Source organism: Phasianus colchicus, chromosome 4 (genome assembly GCF_987193195.1).
Source record: "Phasianus colchicus chromosome 4, bPhaCol1.hap1.1, whole genome shotgun sequence".
Classification (NCBI taxonomy): domain Eukaryota; kingdom Metazoa; phylum Chordata; class Aves; order Galliformes; family Phasianidae; genus Phasianus; species Phasianus colchicus.
Genome location: NC_143439.1, coordinates 25,792,663 through 25,814,722, shown reverse-complemented (window position 1 = coordinate 25,814,722; position 22,060 = coordinate 25,792,663). Strand labels below are relative to the sequence as shown.

The 22,060-nt window shown below is 35.5% G+C and overlaps 2 protein-coding genes across 8 annotated transcripts in view; one reads left to right on the top strand and one right to left on the bottom strand.

The window, feature by feature from the left end:
* The first annotated feature begins 7 nt into the window (after positions 1–7).
* SPATA4 (spermatogenesis associated 4) lies at positions 8–5,691 on the top strand. 3 transcript variants are annotated; one of them, XM_031596623.2, is made up of 6 exons: positions 8–227; positions 307–436; positions 580–698; positions 1,027–1,247; positions 2,165–2,272; positions 5,515–5,691. In XM_031596623.2, the coding sequence occupies exons 1-6, from the start codon at positions 139–141 to the stop codon at positions 5,601–5,603; spliced, it is 756 nt and encodes a 251-aa protein (XP_031452483.2). In that variant the 5' UTR covers positions 8–138; the 3' UTR covers positions 5,604–5,691. The 3 variants fall into 3 exon arrangements, with proteins under 3 accessions (XP_031452483.2, XP_089995063.1, XP_031452482.2); XM_090138937.1 differs by having other exon boundaries at positions 2,165–2,274; positions 5,424–5,601; XM_031596622.2 differs by lacking the exon at positions 5,515–5,691 and adding an exon at positions 2,875–3,132 and having other exon boundaries at positions 14–227; positions 2,165–2,274.
* Positions 5,692–6,467: 776 nt separating this feature from the next.
* WDR17 (WD repeat domain 17) overlaps positions 6,468–22,060 on the bottom strand; it is a 49,917-nt gene continuing 34,324 nt past the window's right edge. For all 5 annotated transcript variants that reach the window (XM_031596618.2, XM_090138929.1, XM_090138926.1 and 2 more), the window contains exons 16-29: positions 20,429–20,554; positions 18,770–18,925; positions 18,439–18,503; positions 17,910–18,042; positions 16,825–16,907; positions 16,139–16,238; positions 14,338–14,477; positions 12,021–12,132; positions 11,252–11,393; positions 11,068–11,170; positions 10,038–10,139; positions 8,544–8,639; positions 8,175–8,358; positions 6,468–6,606 (exon numbers count right to left, since the gene is read on the bottom strand). In XM_031596618.2, the coding sequence (XP_031452478.1) occupies positions 6,487–6,606; positions 8,175–8,358; positions 8,544–8,639; positions 10,038–10,139; positions 11,068–11,170; positions 11,252–11,393; positions 12,021–12,132; positions 14,338–14,477; positions 16,139–16,238; positions 16,825–16,907; positions 17,910–18,042; positions 18,439–18,503; positions 18,770–18,925; positions 20,429–20,554 (1,662 nt within the window). In that variant the 3' untranslated portion in view covers positions 6,468–6,486. The remainder of the gene's footprint in view (positions 6,607–8,174; positions 8,359–8,543; positions 8,640–10,037; positions 10,140–11,067; positions 11,171–11,251; positions 11,394–12,020; positions 12,133–14,337; positions 14,478–16,138; positions 16,239–16,824; positions 16,908–17,909; positions 18,043–18,438; positions 18,504–18,769; positions 18,926–20,428; positions 20,555–22,060) is intronic.

Here is a 22,060-nt window from a genome sequence, read left to right as displayed (position 1 = left end):
ACATCACGCAGGCTCGCCGTAAGGCACTGCGGACAAACACAGCCGGTACCACGCGGCGCCTCGCACGACCCGCACAACACACACGCTCCGCCTCGTGACGGCCGCGCCAGGAGGCGGCGAGCGCAGCCCCGCTACGCTATGGCCCTCCGGCAGCCGGAGCTGCCTCGCCCCGTGCTCCGCTGGCTGCTGAGCCTCGGCCTCTCCGTCAGCCCGCGGAACTACCGCAGGTCCGCCATGCCGGGCCGGGGAAAGGGGGGGCGGCGTGAGCGGGAGGCGGTGCCAGCGCTTTTCGCGTTGTCTCGACAGGGATTTCGCCAACGGATACCTGGTGGCGGAGATCCTGTCTCGCCGCTTCCCTGCCCACGTCCAGCCCGAAGCCTACAGGAACGGCTGCTCGCTGGCCACCAAGCTGAGCAACTGGTCCCGGCTGCGGCGGGTGAGGGCGCCTTGGCGAGCGGGAGCGGCTGCTGCCCCCTGCCCAACTCAGCCGCCCCGCTCAGCCACGGAGCGTGCTCCTTCCCTGATCTTCTAATTTGTAGTTGTTTGTTTGCCTGTCTGTTTCCTTCCTGATGCTTCAAGTTTTTGGCAAAGCAAGAGTTCGACATCGCGCAGGAGCTAATAGAGGGAACGATTCACTGTAAACCCGGAGCGGCAGAGAGCCTGCTGCGAGAGCTCTGCTCGGCGCTGAGCAGCAGCCGGTGAGTGGGAGATGCCCACCGGTGGCCCCTTCTGCCCTGCCCCGGCTTGGCAAGTGAAAAAGGTGTTTTGAAGTGAATTTTGAATATAAACAAAAGTTTGGGAAGCTCCAGGTCAGCAGGCTGAACTCACAGCCCTGGTAACAGCTGCTCCTTCCTGCCATCAGCTCATCTATTGCCTCTCTATGCATCGCTTTGCCCGAGCTATTTGAGTGCATAGAGGCTTCTCTGTCTTCAGTATGAAATTAACTATAAAACCATACAAATAAGCAGGTACGTAGCCATTTTTTACTGTAATTAATTCCCAAACACTTTTTTTTTTTTTTTAAAGAATTGAAAGTCTTCAAGAGAAGCAGGTTGACTTTACGGACTGCTATTACCAGACACAGCTACCAGTGGCTGCCAGAGCAACAGCATCCACAGCCATCAAGAGTAACATCAGGTTGACAGAGATGCTGGTAGAACCCAGCATTTGCATCAATAGACAGAAGGCCATTGCTATCATTAACATGCACATAGGAATGAGGATGCAAGAGAGGGCAGAGAATCCACGTGAGTGTATTAAATAACTTTCACCATTATGTTATCAGTAAACATTCCCTTCTATTACTCCTTACCTCTGAAAGAAGCCTCTGAAAGAAGCCACCCAGATCCTTAGCTCTTCTTGGCTGAGGCACTCAGCAGAGATGCTGTAACTTGCCCTAGATGCTCTTGGAAGAAATGCTCATGGCACACAGGCCCACAGTATTCTTGAACTATCAAGATACAGAGTGGCTAAGCAGTTGATGAAGTGGAGGGAAGATGGTCTAGACCCTCACATTAAAGGGACTATGATCAAAGGGCTGTTCTATATACTCCAGCTATGGCCAGTTACAAGTGACCTTCCTCAACTATCAGTTCTTAGGGCTGCTTAATGCCTTCATTAACTATGTAGACATGGGCACAGAGGACACTGAGCAAATGGGGGAGTGACTGACACACTGGAGATCCCTCCAAGTTCAGAGAGATTTCAGCAGGCTGAAGAAATGACAGGACACAATGCTGAGCAAAGACAAATCCTGTCCTGGCAACAGAGTGACCTACACAGTGCTACAAACTGTGGGCAGCTGGCTGAGGAAGAGCTTTGAACTACCCAGTACAAATGCACGTTCTATGATACTGTGCAATCTCAAATATTTTGTTTAATGCTTATTTACAATCTCACGCATTTTAAATAATAAAAACACTGAAACCATTTCATCTTTTTAAATATACAAAAAATACCCTGTTTGAAAAGAAGATAGTGTACTTTTACCTTACAACACATTTCCCCTTTTCTTCTGAGTGTATTATTTTTAAACAGCTGTCAGATCATCTGAGTAAAATGGGGGCAAGGTAGTAACAGTTTACAGATAAACAGGAGAAATAAAAAACTGATTAGATGCTCAACATACTGCTGAAATGAGCAGTGTGGTATTTTTGTCTTAAAGGACGGTTTAACATTAAACCAAGTTTCGGACAGCGTGTGGTTCACCACTTGGACTGCATCACACCCTCTACGAATACAGCTAGTATCCCAAAGAAGCATTTGTTACCTCATGTAAGTTCATTTTTTTGGATTATGTAAGTGGTGTTAAATTTTTTTTTTTTACTTTTCCTACATAGGCAGCCAAGAGATGCATTTAAAAACTTTGAATCTATATCTTCTTACAAAATAGGAGACTTGGAGAGGGTTAGCAGTGTTAAATTGATTATTATTATTATTATTATTTTTAAGATCAAATTGCTTCGAGTTTTTCCCTAATATGGCATCAGTAGAAATTATTCTAATACTTCAAAATGCCTTCCTTACCTTTCTCAGCACTTTGATTTAGTTTGGGTACATTCACTATGCTGAAATCCTGTTTGGCTCTCCTGGGCACTGATGCCAATAGTCAAAAATTGATCTGATTAATTAGCTTTCAGCCTGTTTGTACGTATTTTTCCTTTTTGCCATCAAGGATAGTCTGGGTTGGTTTAAATAGAAACATCCACAAAAATGGTACAGCATTGTCTTTATACAAAGGGCTAAAATCGTTTCTTCAGAAGGAAAAATGAGACACTTTCAGAGTTTAAACAGTCTAGATCTTGATGGTTACATCTGATTAAAACAACTTTTTTAATACTGTCATGATTTTTTCCCCCACCTGTTTGCATATAGATTCATCAGAAACCAGAGACAAAATATGTTCATTCTAAAGAACTTCAGGGGAAACAGCTGACAACTCCCCCCTCACAATAGATATTTAGAACCATCTGGATACTGCTGAAAGGATTAACCAGAGAGATAAGGAGTTTTTAAATACAAACACTCTCTCAATCACAACTGTGTTGACTGCCTAGTCAATAAAGAGAATTCTACGTTGACCATTAGTTAGGCACTAACTCTTTTAAAGCCAAATAAATTAAAAAAAACTAGTTTATATCATGTTCTACAATACAGATTTTATTTCTATAGTACTGTAACTTACTTGTTCATATAATATTGCCTAGCATCCATTTCAGCTTCATTTCTTACTAGCACTGATATGTATTAGTGAAGGTTTCTGACACAGATGGTACTGATAGAAGATCAGAGCCTACAAAGTTAAATATTGTACATGAAGTAGATTAAGGTTCAAAGACAGTCTTCACAAGTGCCTTTTTGGTTCTTTTGTTTTCAGTCATCTTAAGAACAAAGATTCTGGATTTTCATTCCTACATAACTGTGAAAGCTTCAAATTAAAAAAAAAATAGTAATATCTATTCTGAAAAAGGTATCTAAGCTTGGTAGTTTAACTTCATTCTTTAGAGAAGTCAAGTGCTTTCTTGCATTAGTGTAATGTTAAATTGCTGTAATTCTGGATTTAATATTTTTCACCAATGAAAAATCCATGTTGTTAAACTTCAAGGTGTCATATCTCATTTTAAAGGCAAAGTTCATAGCATTACTTTTTTTCCGCCATATTGTCTTTTAAGCCATCCAGGAAAGTGTGCTTTGAGGATCTCACATTTGCCTACAGTCTGTGAAGCCTAAAGATGTCTGTAATGGTTGGATTCTTTCAACAGAACAAGTTTGATTTTGTACCGATAAAATGACATCAACATCTCAGATATGCTGAGATTTAAAGTTATTAGAAAACACTATTATAGAGCTTGCTAAATTTGTTCATTAAAACAGAAATACTCATTATTACAGAAAAGTTAGTGACTTGAAGACAAAAGATTCTTAAATATTAAGGGGAAATACCTTTATCTGACTAGCTGTGCTGGATAATGAAGAACATTTCTTTCCGCCACCACATGGGGTTAAAACTGCAGTAGACAAAACACAACCATTTTATTCACAATGACTTATTTTATTTCAACAATGAAACAACAATTAACCCTCCCTCTCTAGTTTGAAGAGGGAGTAAAATCTGCCTAAGATTGTGTGTTAAGGCACAACTCACTTGCAACAAATTGATGCAATTAAACTACATATTTTTAAGCTACTTAAGTTATGAAGTATTGGTAAAAATCCTTACAATGCAGCAAAAGATTGGAAATAGAGCAGAGTGCTAGTTGAACCAGTTCTTCAGATCCTGTCATCAGACGAGTCTGCAAATTCAATTCTTAGTTTTGCTCACCAATTTTATATTAACAAATTATACAATTTTGTGTGTGATATCTATGTGGTAAAGGGAAATAATCTTTCATCTTTGAAGCAACCCACCAGATAATGCTGGAAAACTCTGTCACCAACTATGAATTTTTAGTTCTGAAATCTAACTTTAATTCTCCAAACTCCACAAGGTTGAACAAGGGTAAACATTTTTCAAACAATACCTGCAGGAAGTAGAATATTATGTTCCAACACCTAAGTATGAACAAACATGTTTGTACACATAACAAGGCAGCTGATTTTCTTCCCAATAAATTCCTATTGCAGAAATGCTGTAATACCATTCTAGAACAGACAATGAAAAATTTAATTATTTTAAAAGAGAAATAAAAAGAGTGAGAATTGTTGATTTTTAATCTCCATAGTACATTTCTGGCATGTTAACATTGTTATCCTTAGCTAGACGAGGGCAGTGCTTACAGATCTAATGAGAGCTGGCTAAGATGTTCTAAAAACCACCTTGTATTACTGCTGGTTTTTAAAAGGATTGCTCTAGACATAGTTCTGCCAGTTACTAATAACAACTTCTTTGTATTTTAAGTAACTAGAGGATTTTTATATTTATTTTAAAGCAGCTGTCAAAACTGTAATGAAGGTAGATTTCTGCTTGTGTGCTGAAAAATATAACCGAAGTATGCTTTCTACAGATTAGTAACTCCAATCATAAGACTTCTTTATGGTTAAATTGCATATGATACACAACTTTAAATAATCTTGGTATTCTATTGCCATAATTCTCTTCCTATTGAGCACAGAAATAGTGCCATGATTCCAGCCCTGGTCTGGCCTAATTCTGTGTCTAATGGGGTGGAGCTTTCCAATGTGACATTGTTCGAAACCCATGGACCATGCCCTGGAAAAAGGGAAGGGAGGCAGGGAAAAAGTATGGAGATGGGCCTATTTGGGGAAAAAAAACAAACCAATAACAGTGGTAACAATCTAAGGGAGAAAACTAGTTTACTGAATATGATAATGGAATGCAAGATAATACAATATAATTGGAATCAAAGCTAATAAAATAAATGAGGGAGTATCTAAAAACTGAATGCCTTACTCTAATGCTGTAGGTGAGACAGCCGGTGAGCACATGGAGCCAAGGCAGGCAAAAAGAAAGACAATCTCATGACTTACAGTCAATTTTTATCTTTCCCTCTTAACGGAAAACAGAAATGAAAAAAGTGAAGCCTTCTGCAGATTGTGGTTCATTCTTCTCTTCCAAGACAGGATCTGCAGCAATAACTCTTTAATTCCCAGTGCACTGCATGATCTTATAATGCAGAATACCAATAACAAATCACAAAACCATGACAATCAGTAAATAAAAATCTATGCAAAGTGTTTGTTTCTGGTCCATCACACTACATGTATATTTATAACTAATATAAAATGTAAAAAGAATGCATTTTAAGTGTACATAAAGAATTTTAATAACATCACTACATTTTGTTTGTTCCTTACAAAGGCTCTGTTAAAAAACAGTTTTATAAATACATCTTAGCTTTCAGTGAGAATATATGGGGGGACAAAGTGCCAGAGATGAACTTCTTAGAAAATATACTATTATAATCTAGACATTCAAACCTATCTTAACCAAACTTTAATAAACATCTTTGCACTACTATTAATGAAGCATGGAATTAATGAATGCAAAAGTCACCTATACACTTTTGAAATTTTACTTTTGCTCTACAATCCTGTGTAAAAACTAGCTAAAATTTAAAAAGTGGTCACTGTGATTACAGTCATTCTAAAAACAAGTTGCAGTGGCTATTCATGAATTAATCCTTTGAAAGCATGATTATGAGTTTCACGGTTTATCTGTATTTTGATGTTGTGTAGGGTTGCCTATGTGCTTTAAAGGCATTTGTTTATGCAAGTTTAGCTGAAGTATGTCTGCACTAACAACAATTTGTATTAAAAAAAGACATGGCTGTCAATTAAGTTAGGATTTTTTTCTTTGGATTCTCATTAACTACTTCTTTGGATAATCAACAAACATTTCTATAGAAATCTTTTTTGTTGTTCTCATTTTATAATTTTAGAAGTCCAAGTATTTGTCTCCTAAGAGAGTTTGACTACCATCTTATCTTTCTGTCCTTTCACAATCAGTGTTAAGAGGAAAGCACTGCATCAAAATGGGTTAAGTCGTATTCCAGTTCCTAGCGGTGAAAATGGATTCACTTTGGCCCACATCAAAGCATCATTCAGTGAAATTGCAGATTTTCCATCTTCAAGGAAGAACACTGGACCCTGGAACAGCAGAAATATTTGGAGAGAAAGAAGACAGTCCATGTGCATTGTGTAAAGACTATCACAGCTATATCTAAGAAGAATGTGAAGAAAAAGTTTTGGTCTATCATCTAAATTCATATGAAAATATTACCTGGTCAGCTCAAAGCTTTAGTAACATGCAACTTTTAAGTGAATAGCCCCTAAAATCTAGAAGCTGAAAATTTTGTAGTCACCACATTTTTTTATTTTAATAATTGCTGTATTCTTTACGTTTGTCAGTTATTTGACAGTTATGTTTTGCCTGATGTCATATGTTTTGGATTTCTCCATCTTAAAAACAAAACCAAAAAGGCTCCATGAATAGTTTTAAAACACAGAGTCTACTAATCAATATCCAGTACTCACTATGAGAAACATGAAGGACAAAGCACTGATTTATGTGATGAGAGAGATGGTATCTGCCAGTTTTTTAGTTTGATGAAACTGGGTCTCAAAGCTTTAACTCAATTTTAAGTGCATTTTTATCATAGTATGCTCTCTGAACTTGCCACTTAAACTGTAAAACCAAGTAATTAGGTTACTATACGTTAGTACTTACTCAATGATTTCTGAGCCAATCTGCATGCCTAAAGCAAAGACTCCTAATATTCACTAATCCAGAGATTAAGATATTGTAGATGACAAATTGGTGACACCATATTTGCTATTCTTGTCAAGTGGAGTATAACAGCAGCAGCTTTCTATGGCTGTTAGCAACCACTAACATGTGGCACATATTTTTCACTGAGCCACAGCAGAGATCACTGGTCTCATGCAGAAGTACTGGCAGCAAGTCCTTTAGACGCGAGGTTGTTAATTCTGTTTACCTTAAAGATCTTACTAGTATTTAGTGATCTCCAGTTTCCAATGCAAAACCATCCCTCTTAATCCCTGAACAACCCCATTACTCTTTGGCCTGGCATCTGGCACTGCTCAGAGAAAAGATAGCCTCATATAAAAGAATAATTTCACACTGAGGCAGTACTTGGAGAAAGGAGCCATACAGAGTAGTATTTTTAGGACCCATCTAGTTTTCCCAGAAATACCAAAAAAGGCATTACAAGGGCAAGCATGTTTTGATCTTAAAATCCTACGGAACTGAAACAAAAATATTTGAATATTCAATTTTTAATATCTGGCTTTAATTAATGAATTTTAATTATTCTGTTGTTATTATTAATCACAATGGAAACAATGTCAGTATGTGGTTGAACGTGACATTTTTTAATCAAGCTGCAATGAGATAATGATATATATGAGATAATTTACAATAAATGAGTATGTAAAAAGACAAAACTTGGCAAAATAAATGGGGCTTTTTTTTCCATGAAAACTAAGAAGTTTCGGATTGGTAAACTGGGCAATTATTTGGCTGGACAACTTTTTACATAGCCTTATGTATATAGCAGATCTCAGCACTTGTCCTTATCTTCTGCTACTGTGACAATAAGGAAAATATTCGTCTTTGTATATGATGGCATGTACCTTAGATTTATGGTAATCTCATCAATACTCAGTGCTAACACCTTGGCTCTCTGAAACTGTACCTGTATCCTTAGCCCTGTCAAACAAGAGATGTGAACATCTGAATGGCTGGGAAGATTTGATCCACTGACATAGTCAGGCCCAATCATTCCTTTCAGAGGCTCCTCTTGTATCCGTGATACCAGTATTGAATATACCTTTTTCTGTGACTCAGATGGTGGGGTGCATGGCAATTCATTGGTAGGTCTGTGAAAAAAGAAGATTTATTTTTCAGCCACACATCATAATTTGTTTTGGAAACTAACATCCATAACATATTATTTACTTTAAACATTAATACAAAGATTTTATGAAGGAGATAATACTGTATTCATAACAAAACATTTAAATGCTAGTAGAATCATCGTACTGATTTTTTATTTTCCACATACTTGGTTGACTGAGTGAAGGCTCTCCACGCATCTAATTCCTCAGAGAGCTGTTCAATTTTCAACGGTACAGATACTTTCCGTCTTTTTAAAAGCTGACTGAAAAGGAATGAAAATAAAGTCCAAATTAACTCTAACAATGCATATTTTCTTGACAGAAAAAAAACACATTCAACTATTTTTTATACAACTTTATCATTTCATCCTTCATGATAGTCACCAGTATGAAGCCACAGAAATATTAAATTACTAGATATAAGATATACCTTTTCTTTTAAACTTGTCTTCAGGTATCTCAATTTATACTTTATTTAAGCTTATCTTGAATTATCTTATTTTCCTCTCCCCCCTCTTTAAGAGGCCCTTTGATACTTTAAGACTTATTTCCTAATAATGACAAGCTGACTGAAACTAAGTGTATATAATTGATGTGAAGCAATATCATATCTAGCAAAGGCAAAAATAAGCTGCATTGTGAAATCAGTGACATCTTGGACATGGCTTTGTTACCCAACAAGAATAAAATCAAAAAGATTTGAGTGTGCCAAACTGTGAGGGAGAAGTTATTGCTAGAAATGGCAATTAGTCAGATGGACAGCAGAGAGGAAGACTAAATAATAGCAGTTACATTTTTGAAGGAGGAGTACTGAAGTACTGCATATAAGCATTTTATTTAGCAGCGGATTAACAGAGATTATTGATCTGAATCATTCAAGTCAAGTGGATTGACTTAATTCAGTCAAGTCCAAGTGGGTCAACTGAAGACAGCTTAGGCTGGGTTAAGTGGTTCAAGCCAAGCGGGGTCTCATCAGGACAAGTGAACCAAGTGGTGTCAAGTGGGTGAAGTCAAATGGGCCACATCAGGTAGGTGGAGCCACGTCAGTGAGGTTAAGCCAAGTCACATTAGATCAAATGCACCAAGTCAAGTCAGCTCAGGTCAACTTGATGATGTCAAGACAAGCAAGGCAAGGCTAAGTCATGACTAGGTTGAGCAGGACCAAGTGGAGTCAAGTGTGCTAGACCAAGCAAAAAGCTTGCAGATAGGGAATATTAGCTCACTAATAATAATAACTTCACTACCAGAAGGTTTCATGGTGGGAAAGAAAGCAAGTGCACAAATACAAGCTCTGAAGTCACATCAAGCTTGTCCTTAATGCTACCAAGCAAGTCTTCACAAGAGGTCTACACAAGTATGAAATTAGAACAACATACAATCTTGCATGGAATAATGCTGAATGCTCATTTAAAAACTAGTTTTTCTTACACAACCAAGTGTCTCACTGAAGTCATTAATTCAGAACTTATTTAACTAAAAAACCTGCATTTTCATAACACTCAAGAAGAGTACAGAAGGTTACGCAGCAGGCAAAGGTACACCACTATGCCTTTAAGACGGAACAGGGACCTCATGTTTTGTATGGAGAAACATGATCTGCCTACAGCATATACCATAAAAGGAACCAAGATTTTGAAGTGTTACTAAAAGCATAATATTACCTTGTATATTCATAAAGTGCAGGTACAATGCTATTGTACTGTCTTCTGATAGCAAGTAAAGCACCAATGTAACCACACAAAATTAGCAACTCATTCCGAAATCTATAAATGAACAAATATTAATTATGAACAATAATGATTTCAAGCATTAAAAATAAACATTGAACTCACATTCAAATATGTAATTTTAAAGCCTATCTCATCAGCCCATATTTTGTGAGGAATATGACTGCTACTTATGTTTAGTTTCTGTGTGATGCAACTTATTACATTTCATCTGCTTTATACTGATGTGAAGTCACAGAATCATGGAATCACCAAGGTTGGAAAAGATTTCTAAGATCACCCAATCCAACCATCCACCTATTACCAGTATTTTTCACTAAACCAAACCATTACATTTTAGCAAATATACATTAATAAGTCCAGTCACATAACATTACAAGAACACTGGTACTCAGACCTTTCGATACAATAAAACTTTAAATAAAATTGCACCATATTTGTATGGTCTTCAATACTGTCAATTTTCCCCACAGACAAGAGTTAAGCTTTCTGCTTATTTTAGTTCTTCATATGTGCAACCATCCAGGCCTAATTTAAACTATCTTTTATTGAATGGTGAAACACAGCAATCTAACTATTTTAGAGTTAATTTTAAGACTGATTGCTTGAATTTCCTTACCAAACTGACATAAAAACACATTGTGTGTGATATCACTGCTCTCTCTCTTCAAAAAAATGAAACAAAAACTAATCAAAGTGAGCTTCTCCAAATAAGATCAACATTGACACACCCACTGCAAATGCCTGTGAAAGTAACAGGCAAATCTCTTTTATTCTTTTTGCAAAACCTTGAAAATTTAGAAAAATTCCACATTCAGTTCTCCAGGCTAGGAAGTAACCTATTGATTTTAATCTGTTTGTACCACTGTTTTTGTTAACAGAAGCGATACTAACAGTTTGTACCTATAGATGTTTTTTTAATTCCAGGAACTTCCATTTATATAGATATAGAAAACATACTCACTGTGTACAGTTACTCAACATTAATTGTTCAGTGCGAATGTAACTTAGAAGGTCAAGGTACGGACATACTGAATCTAAAGTCCAATCTGAGCCACAGAGTTGTTCTGTTCAAAAATAGAAAAAATAATTGAAGAGACAAGCTATACAAATTAATTATGATTTAAAAAGTTTCTTTATTCAAGTACCTTTCACATACTGAATGCCAATAGGGAGAGCTTTTTCTGGTTCGTTGCTTAGCAGATAGTACTTTATAGTTTCAAATGTATCACCGACTGCCTCAGTTGTTTCTGCCAATCGCATACACTCTTCTACATCAGGAAGATTACACTAGAAAACAATGATTTAGCTAAAGAATTATTATAGTATTTAAAGAATTATTTAAGATGCACAAAAATATATAACATTAAGATCAATCTCTCTCTGAAGTTTGAAAGATATGCCTCCATACACTAGGCATTAAAAACTTAGACCTGAGAACAGAAGAGGTGGTTTTCTAACTTGAACACAACATCTGTTTCTGTTGTCAATACTTGTGAACTTGCTACTACTGCTTAGTAGATGTTGAACATTAAGGAAGTTAGTGGAGCAGACTCCTTCACTACTGAAAAGAGGGGAGGGAGGATTTAAGGAATTTACAGATCTAAGTAGTAAAACAATTCAGGGTAGTAGATAAAGGTGCCCTACCAAGATCTGGTTAGGCTACACATAAGTGATGAGGAGGCTATGAACCCTACAGACAAGTAATTCTGGTGATCATAAGCTACTTGTGAAAGTAACCTGTGCCATGGAAACAGTGCACAAAACAGAAAGCAAGATTAAGTATACAACATATAAGACTGTTAGTGACAAAATCTTAAAATTTTTATTTGGCCATGGCCTTAAATATTCTGAAGTTAAGAAAAAAATCAACACATAAGCTCTGCTAGCATTCAGGTGAATACTTTTTCAATGTACCTTTTCATGTAGGTCATTTCTTTCAGCTGTGCATCCAGAATAAAAAGCACAAAGTTTTATCAACGGCAGCTTATTATCAGGAATCATCATAAGAAGATCAGCTGCTAAGTCCCTGCATAAACAACAAGACAACATAGAGTTACTCTTAATTATTTGTAATAGGAGGAAACTTTCACATTCTTCCTACTTTACAGAAGAAAACAACACAGCTACTTTCAGATGAGATAGAAGCAAAGCAACTACATCTGAGTCTATTTTTGGTGCAAACAATGCAATAAAGAATAAACAAAGTTACACACTTCTCTCTCTTTCTAGAAACAAGCAATATACCTGTATCCAAGTGATGGAAAGCTAAAAGGAAGACATTGAAACAGTAATGAACAAATCTTAAACAAATTTGTTTTATATTCTTACTTAGAATACAGAGGAAATTTTGAATAGGAAATAACTAAATAACAACAGCAAATCCAAGAATCAGGTAAGCCTACTTGAATAGTAGAAGAAATTTTTCCAGTGCCTTTTGACGACCTAAAAAACATAATGCCAAAAGATCTTTGGAAGGCATTTTATACTATCACTGTGAGATAGCCATTTTTCCAAGATACAAACAGACTGAGAATATAGCATATTTCACAAATTTTAAAGATCTTAGAGGGTGCTGAGGTACTGGAACAGGTTGCTGGGAGAAGCTGTGGATGCCCCATCCCTGGCAGCATTCAAGGCTGGGTTCAGTGGGGCCCTGGGCAGTTAGACTTAGTGGGTGGCAACCCTGCTTTTGGCAGGGTGACTGGAAAAAAATAAATCACTTCTATAAGCAATAATTATTCTATTTGTGAAAATTGATTAGAAACTGCTCAGCTGAAAACTAAAATCAAATGTTCATTAAAAAATTCAAAGAAACACTCATATAATGGCCTTGAACCGTGTTACGTAGATTATTTTTTAAGAATCAAATTGAAAAGAAATACTTAGTATGAAGAAAAATAAGGTGGCTCTGTCAGGTTACACAGAATTCAGTATTTCAAGTAACGTATTACTTGCCTTCTGAAGAAAGTTCATTTTAATTGTATTTAGGTGCTAAACAAATAAAATTAAATTAAAATGGTGTTCATAAACTCTCACTTATTTTCTTTGGACAGTAGCATGTTTTTCCTGTGGCTGCAGATTGGGAAGGGGCATTCATGTTTAGTTTTGATTCTTGTTTGGATTTCATATTTTCAAGCATTTCTAGAAAAAACGTTCCATCAGAAACTGATTTCATTAGTTATGAACCTTTTGATATTCCTTGAGGCCTCTACAATGTTTCTCTGAAATGAAATGTTTCCAGCTGGTGGATATCCTTAAAAACAAGATCTTGTGTAAAGAAGTGAGCTTTCCAAATAAGCTCAGAGGCTCTCAAACTCCATCTTCCCATGCGTGAATACATGAATACAGAAAACAAAAGGATAATCTATGCTGTCAGTATCTCTACTACAAAATATGAATCTCATGAATCTATCTTTTTATTTGCCTGAGCAAATTCTAAGTTTAGAAGCAAAACTAAGGCCTGATCACATCTGTTTAAATACATGGTCTATTGAATGTAAATTCTGAAATAACCGTACAGCTGCCAAATATATCTTAGGAACATTTTGTTTTATTGGTAAAGAACAAACAGACCAAAACCATATCTTTCCAAGTAAAGCCACTACAAGTAAAAAGAAAAATCAAGCAGAGAAATAAGTTTCCCTATATGTAACAGAGAAATAACCCACTCCTCCAGCTTAAACATTAATCCTGTTTCATCTTCAAATCTTGTCAACTACCCTGTATACCCAATATCAGTATAAAGTAATTCCTCAGTCTCTTGAGATTTTAAGTTGTAAAACAAGTACTTAGAATTACTTTGCAGATCCTGCTTAAATTTCAGTGTCTTTTGACTTTCATTCAATACTAGCTTCACTCTATCCAAAGCAATCACTTTTACTCAAGTACAGACTAGGACTTACTACGCTAATTAGTGCCCAAATAGATATCTAGCTTTTTCAGTGTTATTTACACTGTAGATGACTCTTCTCTCACTTAAAAGTACACACAATCTATTCTGAGGTTAAAGTAGAATGTTGGCATTCTTAGTGCTTCATAGGTGCAATTTTTATTCAGGCAGAAACCTACTGCTGAGGTTGGACTTGATGATCCTTGAGGTCCCTTCCCGTCTGAGTAATTCTATGATTCTACTCACAGTGGCCTGGTGTATCTAAGTTTCAGTATGAGACACACCATTATTTTTTCAGGGGAGGGGAATAAACAAATCTTCTTTGGAGTAAAAAATTCTTACCATGTTGTTACTGTCATACATTTTCTTGCTAGTAATTCTAGGGCATAATGTGTTGCTTGCGCTGCACTTTCTCCTAAGACAGTACCCACACTGATTGCCAACTCCAGTTCATTTCCACGAATCAGGTTTGCCATTGCAAGCTTGCTCAATGAAAGAAATTGTATAATTAAAGGACATAATCATTTTTGAGGATTCACCACGTTCAGAACATGACATTCATTTACAAGACTCCCTTTTTACAAAAAGGAATTTTAAAAAATGCATTAAACTTTTCACATAAAATTTAGGCCTCCTGAATGAGTCAGTAACTATGTACTATGTTTTAATCAGTTTTCAAGTAATCTAATCCTTTTGCAGATACTTCCTTCATTTGATCAAATAGATTAAACTTGATACATAAAGGAATCACTATCATGTTAGTTAAGTTCTAGGTAAGGACAGTAGTATTTGGAATAAATATTTCACCACTCTTCTTGGTTTAATGGCTCTCAAAAAAAAAAACAACAGGAATGTCTCTGTTACCTCTGGGTAACTGGAGTTGCTGATAGGGATAGTAGAACATTAAACAGTAAGACTATACAAAACTTCAAACGTATAATTTGAAATACAGACATTAACTGACAACTCAGTCTTCAGAGAAAGAAAATAGGATTTTACTCATTTGAACGAACAGAAAAGTTAGAACGTGTTGGATCAGAAGCAAAAAAGACCACAGAGAGCAAGGAAAAGAGATAATTTATAAAAATTATAAGAAAACGAAAATCTTACATATTGCCATTTTTTTGGCCAAGGTTTTTTTTTCTATTGACTTTGTTTCTACCAAATTTGGTGGAGATCACATTCTTTGTAGTACAATGAAATTCCAATTCTGAATAGGCATTTTGGGTCACAAAAGCAGTAAACAATGTCGTGAATATGTATATATGCAAGATATCTAGGTACAGTGTATTCTCTGTTATAAAAATATACTGCCTTTACTAAAATTCAATTAAACAACAGCTGCTTTGAAAGCAATATCATCTATTTTATTATGTTGTCCCATGATGTCAGAGGCAGATGTTGGTGATACAGCAGTATAAGTTTAACATTCCTGCCAATATCCCATGAAACATTTTTGTTGTGTACCAGATTGCATCAGAGGGGTAGTCTGCCAAAATGGTATCTGACATGGAATTGCATGTGAAGCAAAGATGTACAGTTTAATTCCTCTATGTGGAAAAAAATGCACCTACTGACATTCTTTGATGCTTGCTGCATGTTTATGGAAACCAAACAGCAGATATTAGCACAGTGAAGAGTTGTGTGGGGCTTTTCAGCAGTGGCAACAGCAGGTCACCTCCACTAGTCCAGACTGTTACAAGCATGGCATGCCAGCTCTTGTTCATCACTGGAGAAAATGAATAGCTAGTGGTAATGACAAATAGTGTTCTGTAGCTGAGAATTTGTTCTATCAAACAGTGTTATTGTGCTCTTTGTATCTGTTGTTGTTTCCATGAAAATAAACAGGAAGCATTACTTTTGGAGAAACCTTTGTGTTCATGAGAGAAATCCAGAATTTAAAAAATAAATTTAAAAAAATTGAGATTTTGGCACTACCCTCAATATTGCAAAGAATATTGCATATAAAGAAATACAAAGGAAAAAACAAGTTTAACTAGTAGAATTTAGAATGTAGTGCACACATTTGGAAAAACAAAACAAACCAGATCATTAACATGTGGTGATATAGAAAGTGAATGTTGGCTTTTCTGCAAATAAAGAGTTAAAACAAAAAAGACGGAAAGAAGAAACGAGAAGTTACCTCTATGTTTTCAACAGCCAGATGGCAACACGCAGCAAGCACTGCACGGCCATCTTGGAAATACCATTCTGCCAGTTCTTCACTGACCTTCTGAAGAAGCCTGCAGTTAACAACATACGAACTCAGCAAAATCACTTTAAGGTTAGAGTTGTTTGGCTTTAAATTTAAATACAAGTTTGCTTATGTATCCTGAAGTTTCTATATCTGAATTACAAATGACACTGTAGTCAAAAAAGCTACTAGTTTAACTGAATCTATCTAGATTTTTAATTGAATCCATCTAGATTTTTTGAGCATTATTCTGAACAAGGAAAGAAACGTGGCTTCTCAGGAAAAATACCAAAGCTTTCAGGAGATGATGCATAAAATATATGGTCTCTCAGATACTACTTTCTCTACACTTTCCAAAAGTTCTAATGAAATAAAGCTGAATGTTTAAGGACATATTTAAGCATATAAGAACGCTCCTTGCAATAGTAGTACATGTATAATAAAAAAATAGCCAGAAAGGGGCAATACAGGGGAGATTATACAGTATAGCATCTGTTGGAGGACAACAGGCTTCATGAGATAAATACTAGAAGATGTAATATTTTGTTGTCAAATTCTGCATTGCTGGTTCCAAATTAAACTACTAAGTGGATTATTCCACTTGATGATTTTAGTTATAAACTACTACAACTTACACATTATAATCATCTGTATTGTTTAAATCAGAATTTGAAGATCCACTCATTGTTTGGAACGGTGTATTTCCTTCACAAGCTGCCTGGAAGAACATGAAGTGACAGATTCATTAAAATGTAAATTAAAACCAATAATGTGATTTTCAATAAGAATACATCTGAGCTCTCTAAAAATTCTTCTAAAGCCCAAGTATAGCAAAAGAAATGTTTAAATCAACAAACCTATTCATAGCAAAGTTTTAGCCTGGTTTTATTCAGCTACACAAAAAATTCTACAGAAGCAAGAGATCTCTTCTTTTCTATGAATTGTAGACAATTTTTTCAGGTTTTGAATCAGCTTCAAAAGGACAGTGAGGGCTGCTATTTTGGCCACTAAGAACAAATGGCTGTGACTGGAAGATATGTCCTTGAATTTCACTTCAGTAGGCATACGAGCAAATCCAGAAAAGCTGAAGCAGCGTAAGTAAAGCCTTTTTTGTTTCTTTACCGTTTAAGAACTTGACAGTTTAAGAAGCTGTATTAAGTAGGCAAAAATAACTCAGAAAATAAAGGAACAAGGATAAATGGAAATTAGTTACCAGTCTTGCATGTTTTGCATACCCTTTAACTTGCATTTACACATGTAAATGCACTGTTTTATTGTGTTAATTTAAAAGGTTACCTGAATACAAGTGCTGATTTCCTACATTTATTACTGGAGCTGAACAATTTCACCCTAAGATTCTGGAGGAAGTATAACTAAGGCTTCGATGGAAAAACATGAGAAACTATAAAAGACTTAAGAGAACAGATTGATAGAAATCAGGTTATATATATTTTTTACTTTAACCTAGCAGTAATCATCAGTTTTAATTATAGCTGCCCCTTTGCAATTTTAAAAAAATCAGGCTTAAAATCAGTATGAGATACATTTCTTATGACCTCTTAGTAAAAAGTGGCCAATAGAACATGAAAGTAAAAAGCAGGGTTTCGTTACTTAGCAATTTTATAAATTGAACAGAGCTAATCTTAAATATGCTTGTCATCTTCAGATTCAGAAATGAATAGGTAAATGCTATTACATACACTGGTACATGTAATAATACCTGTGCAACAAGCAGAGCCTCTTTCAGCTGCCCTCTTGAAGTAAAGAAAGCTACTAGTTTCTTCACATCTCCAGTAGCTATACAGTATGGGATGACATCATCACTTTCTTCCTGAATTAACTGATCAGCTCTCCTAATTAAACAAATGAATAAATAAACAAGAAAGATCTATGCATAAAATCGACCACTAACATTCACGGTATAGGTGTTAGATGAAGTTACATAAAGTTCACCAAAACCCATCTGCATTTACAAATCTCAGAAGATGCAAGCTTTAAGGATACTGCATTCTACCAGACAAAGATTCGAGTTAAACTTGTAGTTTATGCTTAACTTTTTAACATGATATCCACAATCACATTTGTTGTTGAAGTCTCTGGAAGTTTCAAGGCCAAAGCTTACTGAAAGAAAGGCAACATTGCTAGTGTTGTAAGAGAAGCAAATTAATACTAATACTAGTATTTCATCTTACTACTTTTGTTTGTGTTAAATACAGTAGCTACAACTCACTTTACTGTCATCACTTTACCTTTGCATTAACTTCCTCCAATATTGCATCGATACACCAGGTGCAACTGAGAGAGCTTTATCCCACTAGAAGAAAGCAGCAATATGTTTTTCCTGATGATTGTATGTCGGGAAAGTGCGGTATCTTTAATTATTTTTATATTTCTTCCATTACAATAAATTTGTCAAAATGTTAAAGATGTAATGAGCTATGGATTAGTCTTTGTATGTTAAAAACAATATAACTGGAGCAAGATCGCTTTTCAAGATTTATTTTGCCTTTTGTTGCTATATCAGATGGTTTTCATAATCTTCTGTATTTAATTCTTTTCAGTAATTTTCTGATATTTTACCTCTCCGAGCTCTACCATCAGTTCACAATACCGCTGAACTTGTCCTAATCTTAAATGTATTTCTGCAGCTTCTTTAAGCCTTTCCTTTTTACTTGGTGCACCAATACCACCTCCAAACTTGGCCATTTTTACTGCTGTCAGTTCATGTGCTTCAGACTGATGAAAAAAATAAAGGAAAAACAGAAATAATCGTTAGTTTGCTATGATGAAAACAAGTATTGTTAATAATGCATTATAGTTGAACATTACAATGGAATACAAAAGCTATAGTCTAAGATAAAAATTATCCTCAGAATAGCATAGACTTTCCATGTTATCTCCTTCAATCTTTTACATATTTTTGTTTCATTCTCAACCATTCTCTCATACATAATACTAGCTCACCTAAATGTCCATTACAAGCATCTGTTTTGAATCTAAAACGTTCCTGGAAGTCATACTTATTATTCTTCTACTGATTTCCAAATAAAGAATAAAGACAGTGGGTTTAATGTTCTGTCACACCCATATGACCAGTAAATAACTGGTATTTCTAACAACTGCAATTTCTATTCTGGTTTAAGAAGCAAGAGCAAATTCCTCCATCTGGCAGAGTCTGAGAAATAAGCTGGAAAAGGATCACAACTAACATTAAAAAGCAAAAATAAACTTCACATTTTATGAATACTCAATTCTTGAACTCTACCATAAATGCACATGAGAGCACATTTAGCTCTTTATATGTTTATATTTCAACAGTATTGAATGAACTGTGGCCATTCTTTGCAGTTGCAGTTTTTTGTCTACACTGCAGTTTACTTTGGCAATGACAGTTGCTGAGAAAGGCAAACTATCTTGTTTGTTGTTTTGTTTTCAAACTAAACTCTTCTTGTTACTATGTAGCTGCTATAATTACAGTTAACATCTGCAATAAAAAATTTCTATCATCACAGACTTAAAATACATAAGGCTACTCCTTAATAATAGTCTTGTAACTTACACAAAAGAGATGGCATACAATAGCAAACATAACATAATACCCAGTAGGTATTTAGTCCTTTGAGGTGGCAGTTAAGCATGACCTGATTCACACAATTAGAAAACTTTCCTCTATTTCCAACTCAGTCATTAGAACATGGGATCGTTTAGTCTCCCTGAGAAGTCCCTGAAAGAACCACATATCTCCACGTTCCGTACAAATTGTACATTTGATTGCATATTTGTATATGCACCTACAAATAATTCCTGGGATTGGAATTTTGCATTCATATCCGAGTCAGTCTAAAGCCTAAAGCTGTATATCTCCATTAATGACATGTTCTTGCTTTTCCACTCCTTCCAGATAGCTTATTTCTGCTGCCTCTCCTCTATTTTCACACATGAATATCCCCGTCCCTCATCTGGAGGCATATAAACTTCAGATCTATATAACAAAATAATTTTACTTCACTGAGTATAGAATATAGCTTATAATTTTAATATAGTATTTATCAAATCACTACAGACTCACCTAGAAGCCCCTGTTCTAACAGATCAGTATTGCGTAGAGAACTAATGTTGCACAATAATTTTCAGACATGAAATAAGTTGTGACCCCTTTATAAAACATCACACACTATTTTAAGAGTGAAATAATAAATAGATTATTGACAATTTTCACGTAACATTTGTTTCACTTACCATTCTAAATCTAACAAGATGTTTGACATGCATAATTCCTTTGCAGTAATTTTGTGGAAGCAGACTATCATCCTGTCCTTTTATTACAGCAACTAAATTCCACAAATTTTTGCTGCCTCCTGGAGGCTAAAATTGGATGAAAAAAGAAAATTGTATTATGATAATATTCAAGAGAAATGAAACTTGTTAAGACCTTGAAAAATGCTTGCCAGTCAATTCCAAGGAATAAAATTCCAGACCGTTTTAAAATTACAAGACTTACTATGAAGACACCATTCAAGATAATAAAACCCCTTCATTTCTGAAGACAGAAGATACCATAAGATTCATGAATCTAAGTATTTGCTTATGTGTAGTCACAGCTGAAGGTTCACCATCAGAGCTTCCTCTTTTGTTTCCAAGTGGATACAGGCTATGTTGTAATTAGTGCAGGCATAAAACAATATCTGCTGGGTTGCAACAGATATCCAAGAACTTGTTTACTATCTTTTGTGAAAGAAAGGCATGAGCCAGGTGAACAAAAAAAATAAAGTCTAAATTCAACACAAAATCAAATTTACTACATTAAAAAAGAGACACGTCTGGTGCATCAGTACATGAGTTCTTACAGGTTACAGTGATATTGAGTTTTTTTCCTAAAATTTTAAACATTTATACTGGTCTAGTATTTCAATATTTGCTTCTGTAAAAGGAGGATGATGGCTTTATATTGAATTAATACCTGAAGGGAATAAGTAATTAAAAAAGTGTACAAAAAAATCATTAAGCCTTTGACCTGGAGGAATGTTTTTAAGAATTCAAAAATGACGTGTTTAGAAGCCCCATTATTTCTGAACTGGTAAAAACCAGAAGAATCTACTCAGAGTAGTTTAAGCAGGTGCTAGACTCAAAAAACCACTGAACATAGCTGATAAGAAAAAATTGTTCTCCGAAATTTCTAACATAATCCTAAGATTTAGCCAGAAATCAAAGCATACAAATATTTTGCATGAACTAGGTTTTTATAGATCGGTGTATTCATTTAAAGAACATCAGTGTCTCATAGAAACTGTAATCCTAAGATATTTTTACCCTTTTTCTACCTCAATTTCAGCTCCCATGCAGGTTAAGTGCTCACGGAGATTCAAGAGTTGACAATTTTAACTGCACCAAAAAGCTACAGTGATTTAAAGAGAATTCTACTCTGCAACAAAGCAAAGTCAAAAGACGGACACTGAAGCGTAAGTGGTACACATCTACAGCTGCCAGTTGGAAATACAGCAGTCTGGTATTACAAAGACTTGGGTAGTTTAAAAATCTTATCCAGCAACCCTTTGGCAGATTAAAATTCAATGTAGATTGATATAAAATTTATTTTCCTTTTCTTCAACAGAAAATTCTAATTTCTATTCTTATGAAAAATTAAGCTATTTCATCTACTTCCCTTTAAGAAAGCTTGGTCTTCACAAATGACAAACAATTCAATCAAACATTTTTGCACACAGAATTATTAAGAGAAAGATTTGATTTCTGCATGCTTTCTTTGAGTTCCCTTCAAGAAAGAGAAAAGAGAAATGATAAGAAAGAAAGAACGGTAGAAGAAAAACACTTCTGTTTTGGAGGCTGACTTCAGAGGAAAAAGCAGGACAAACT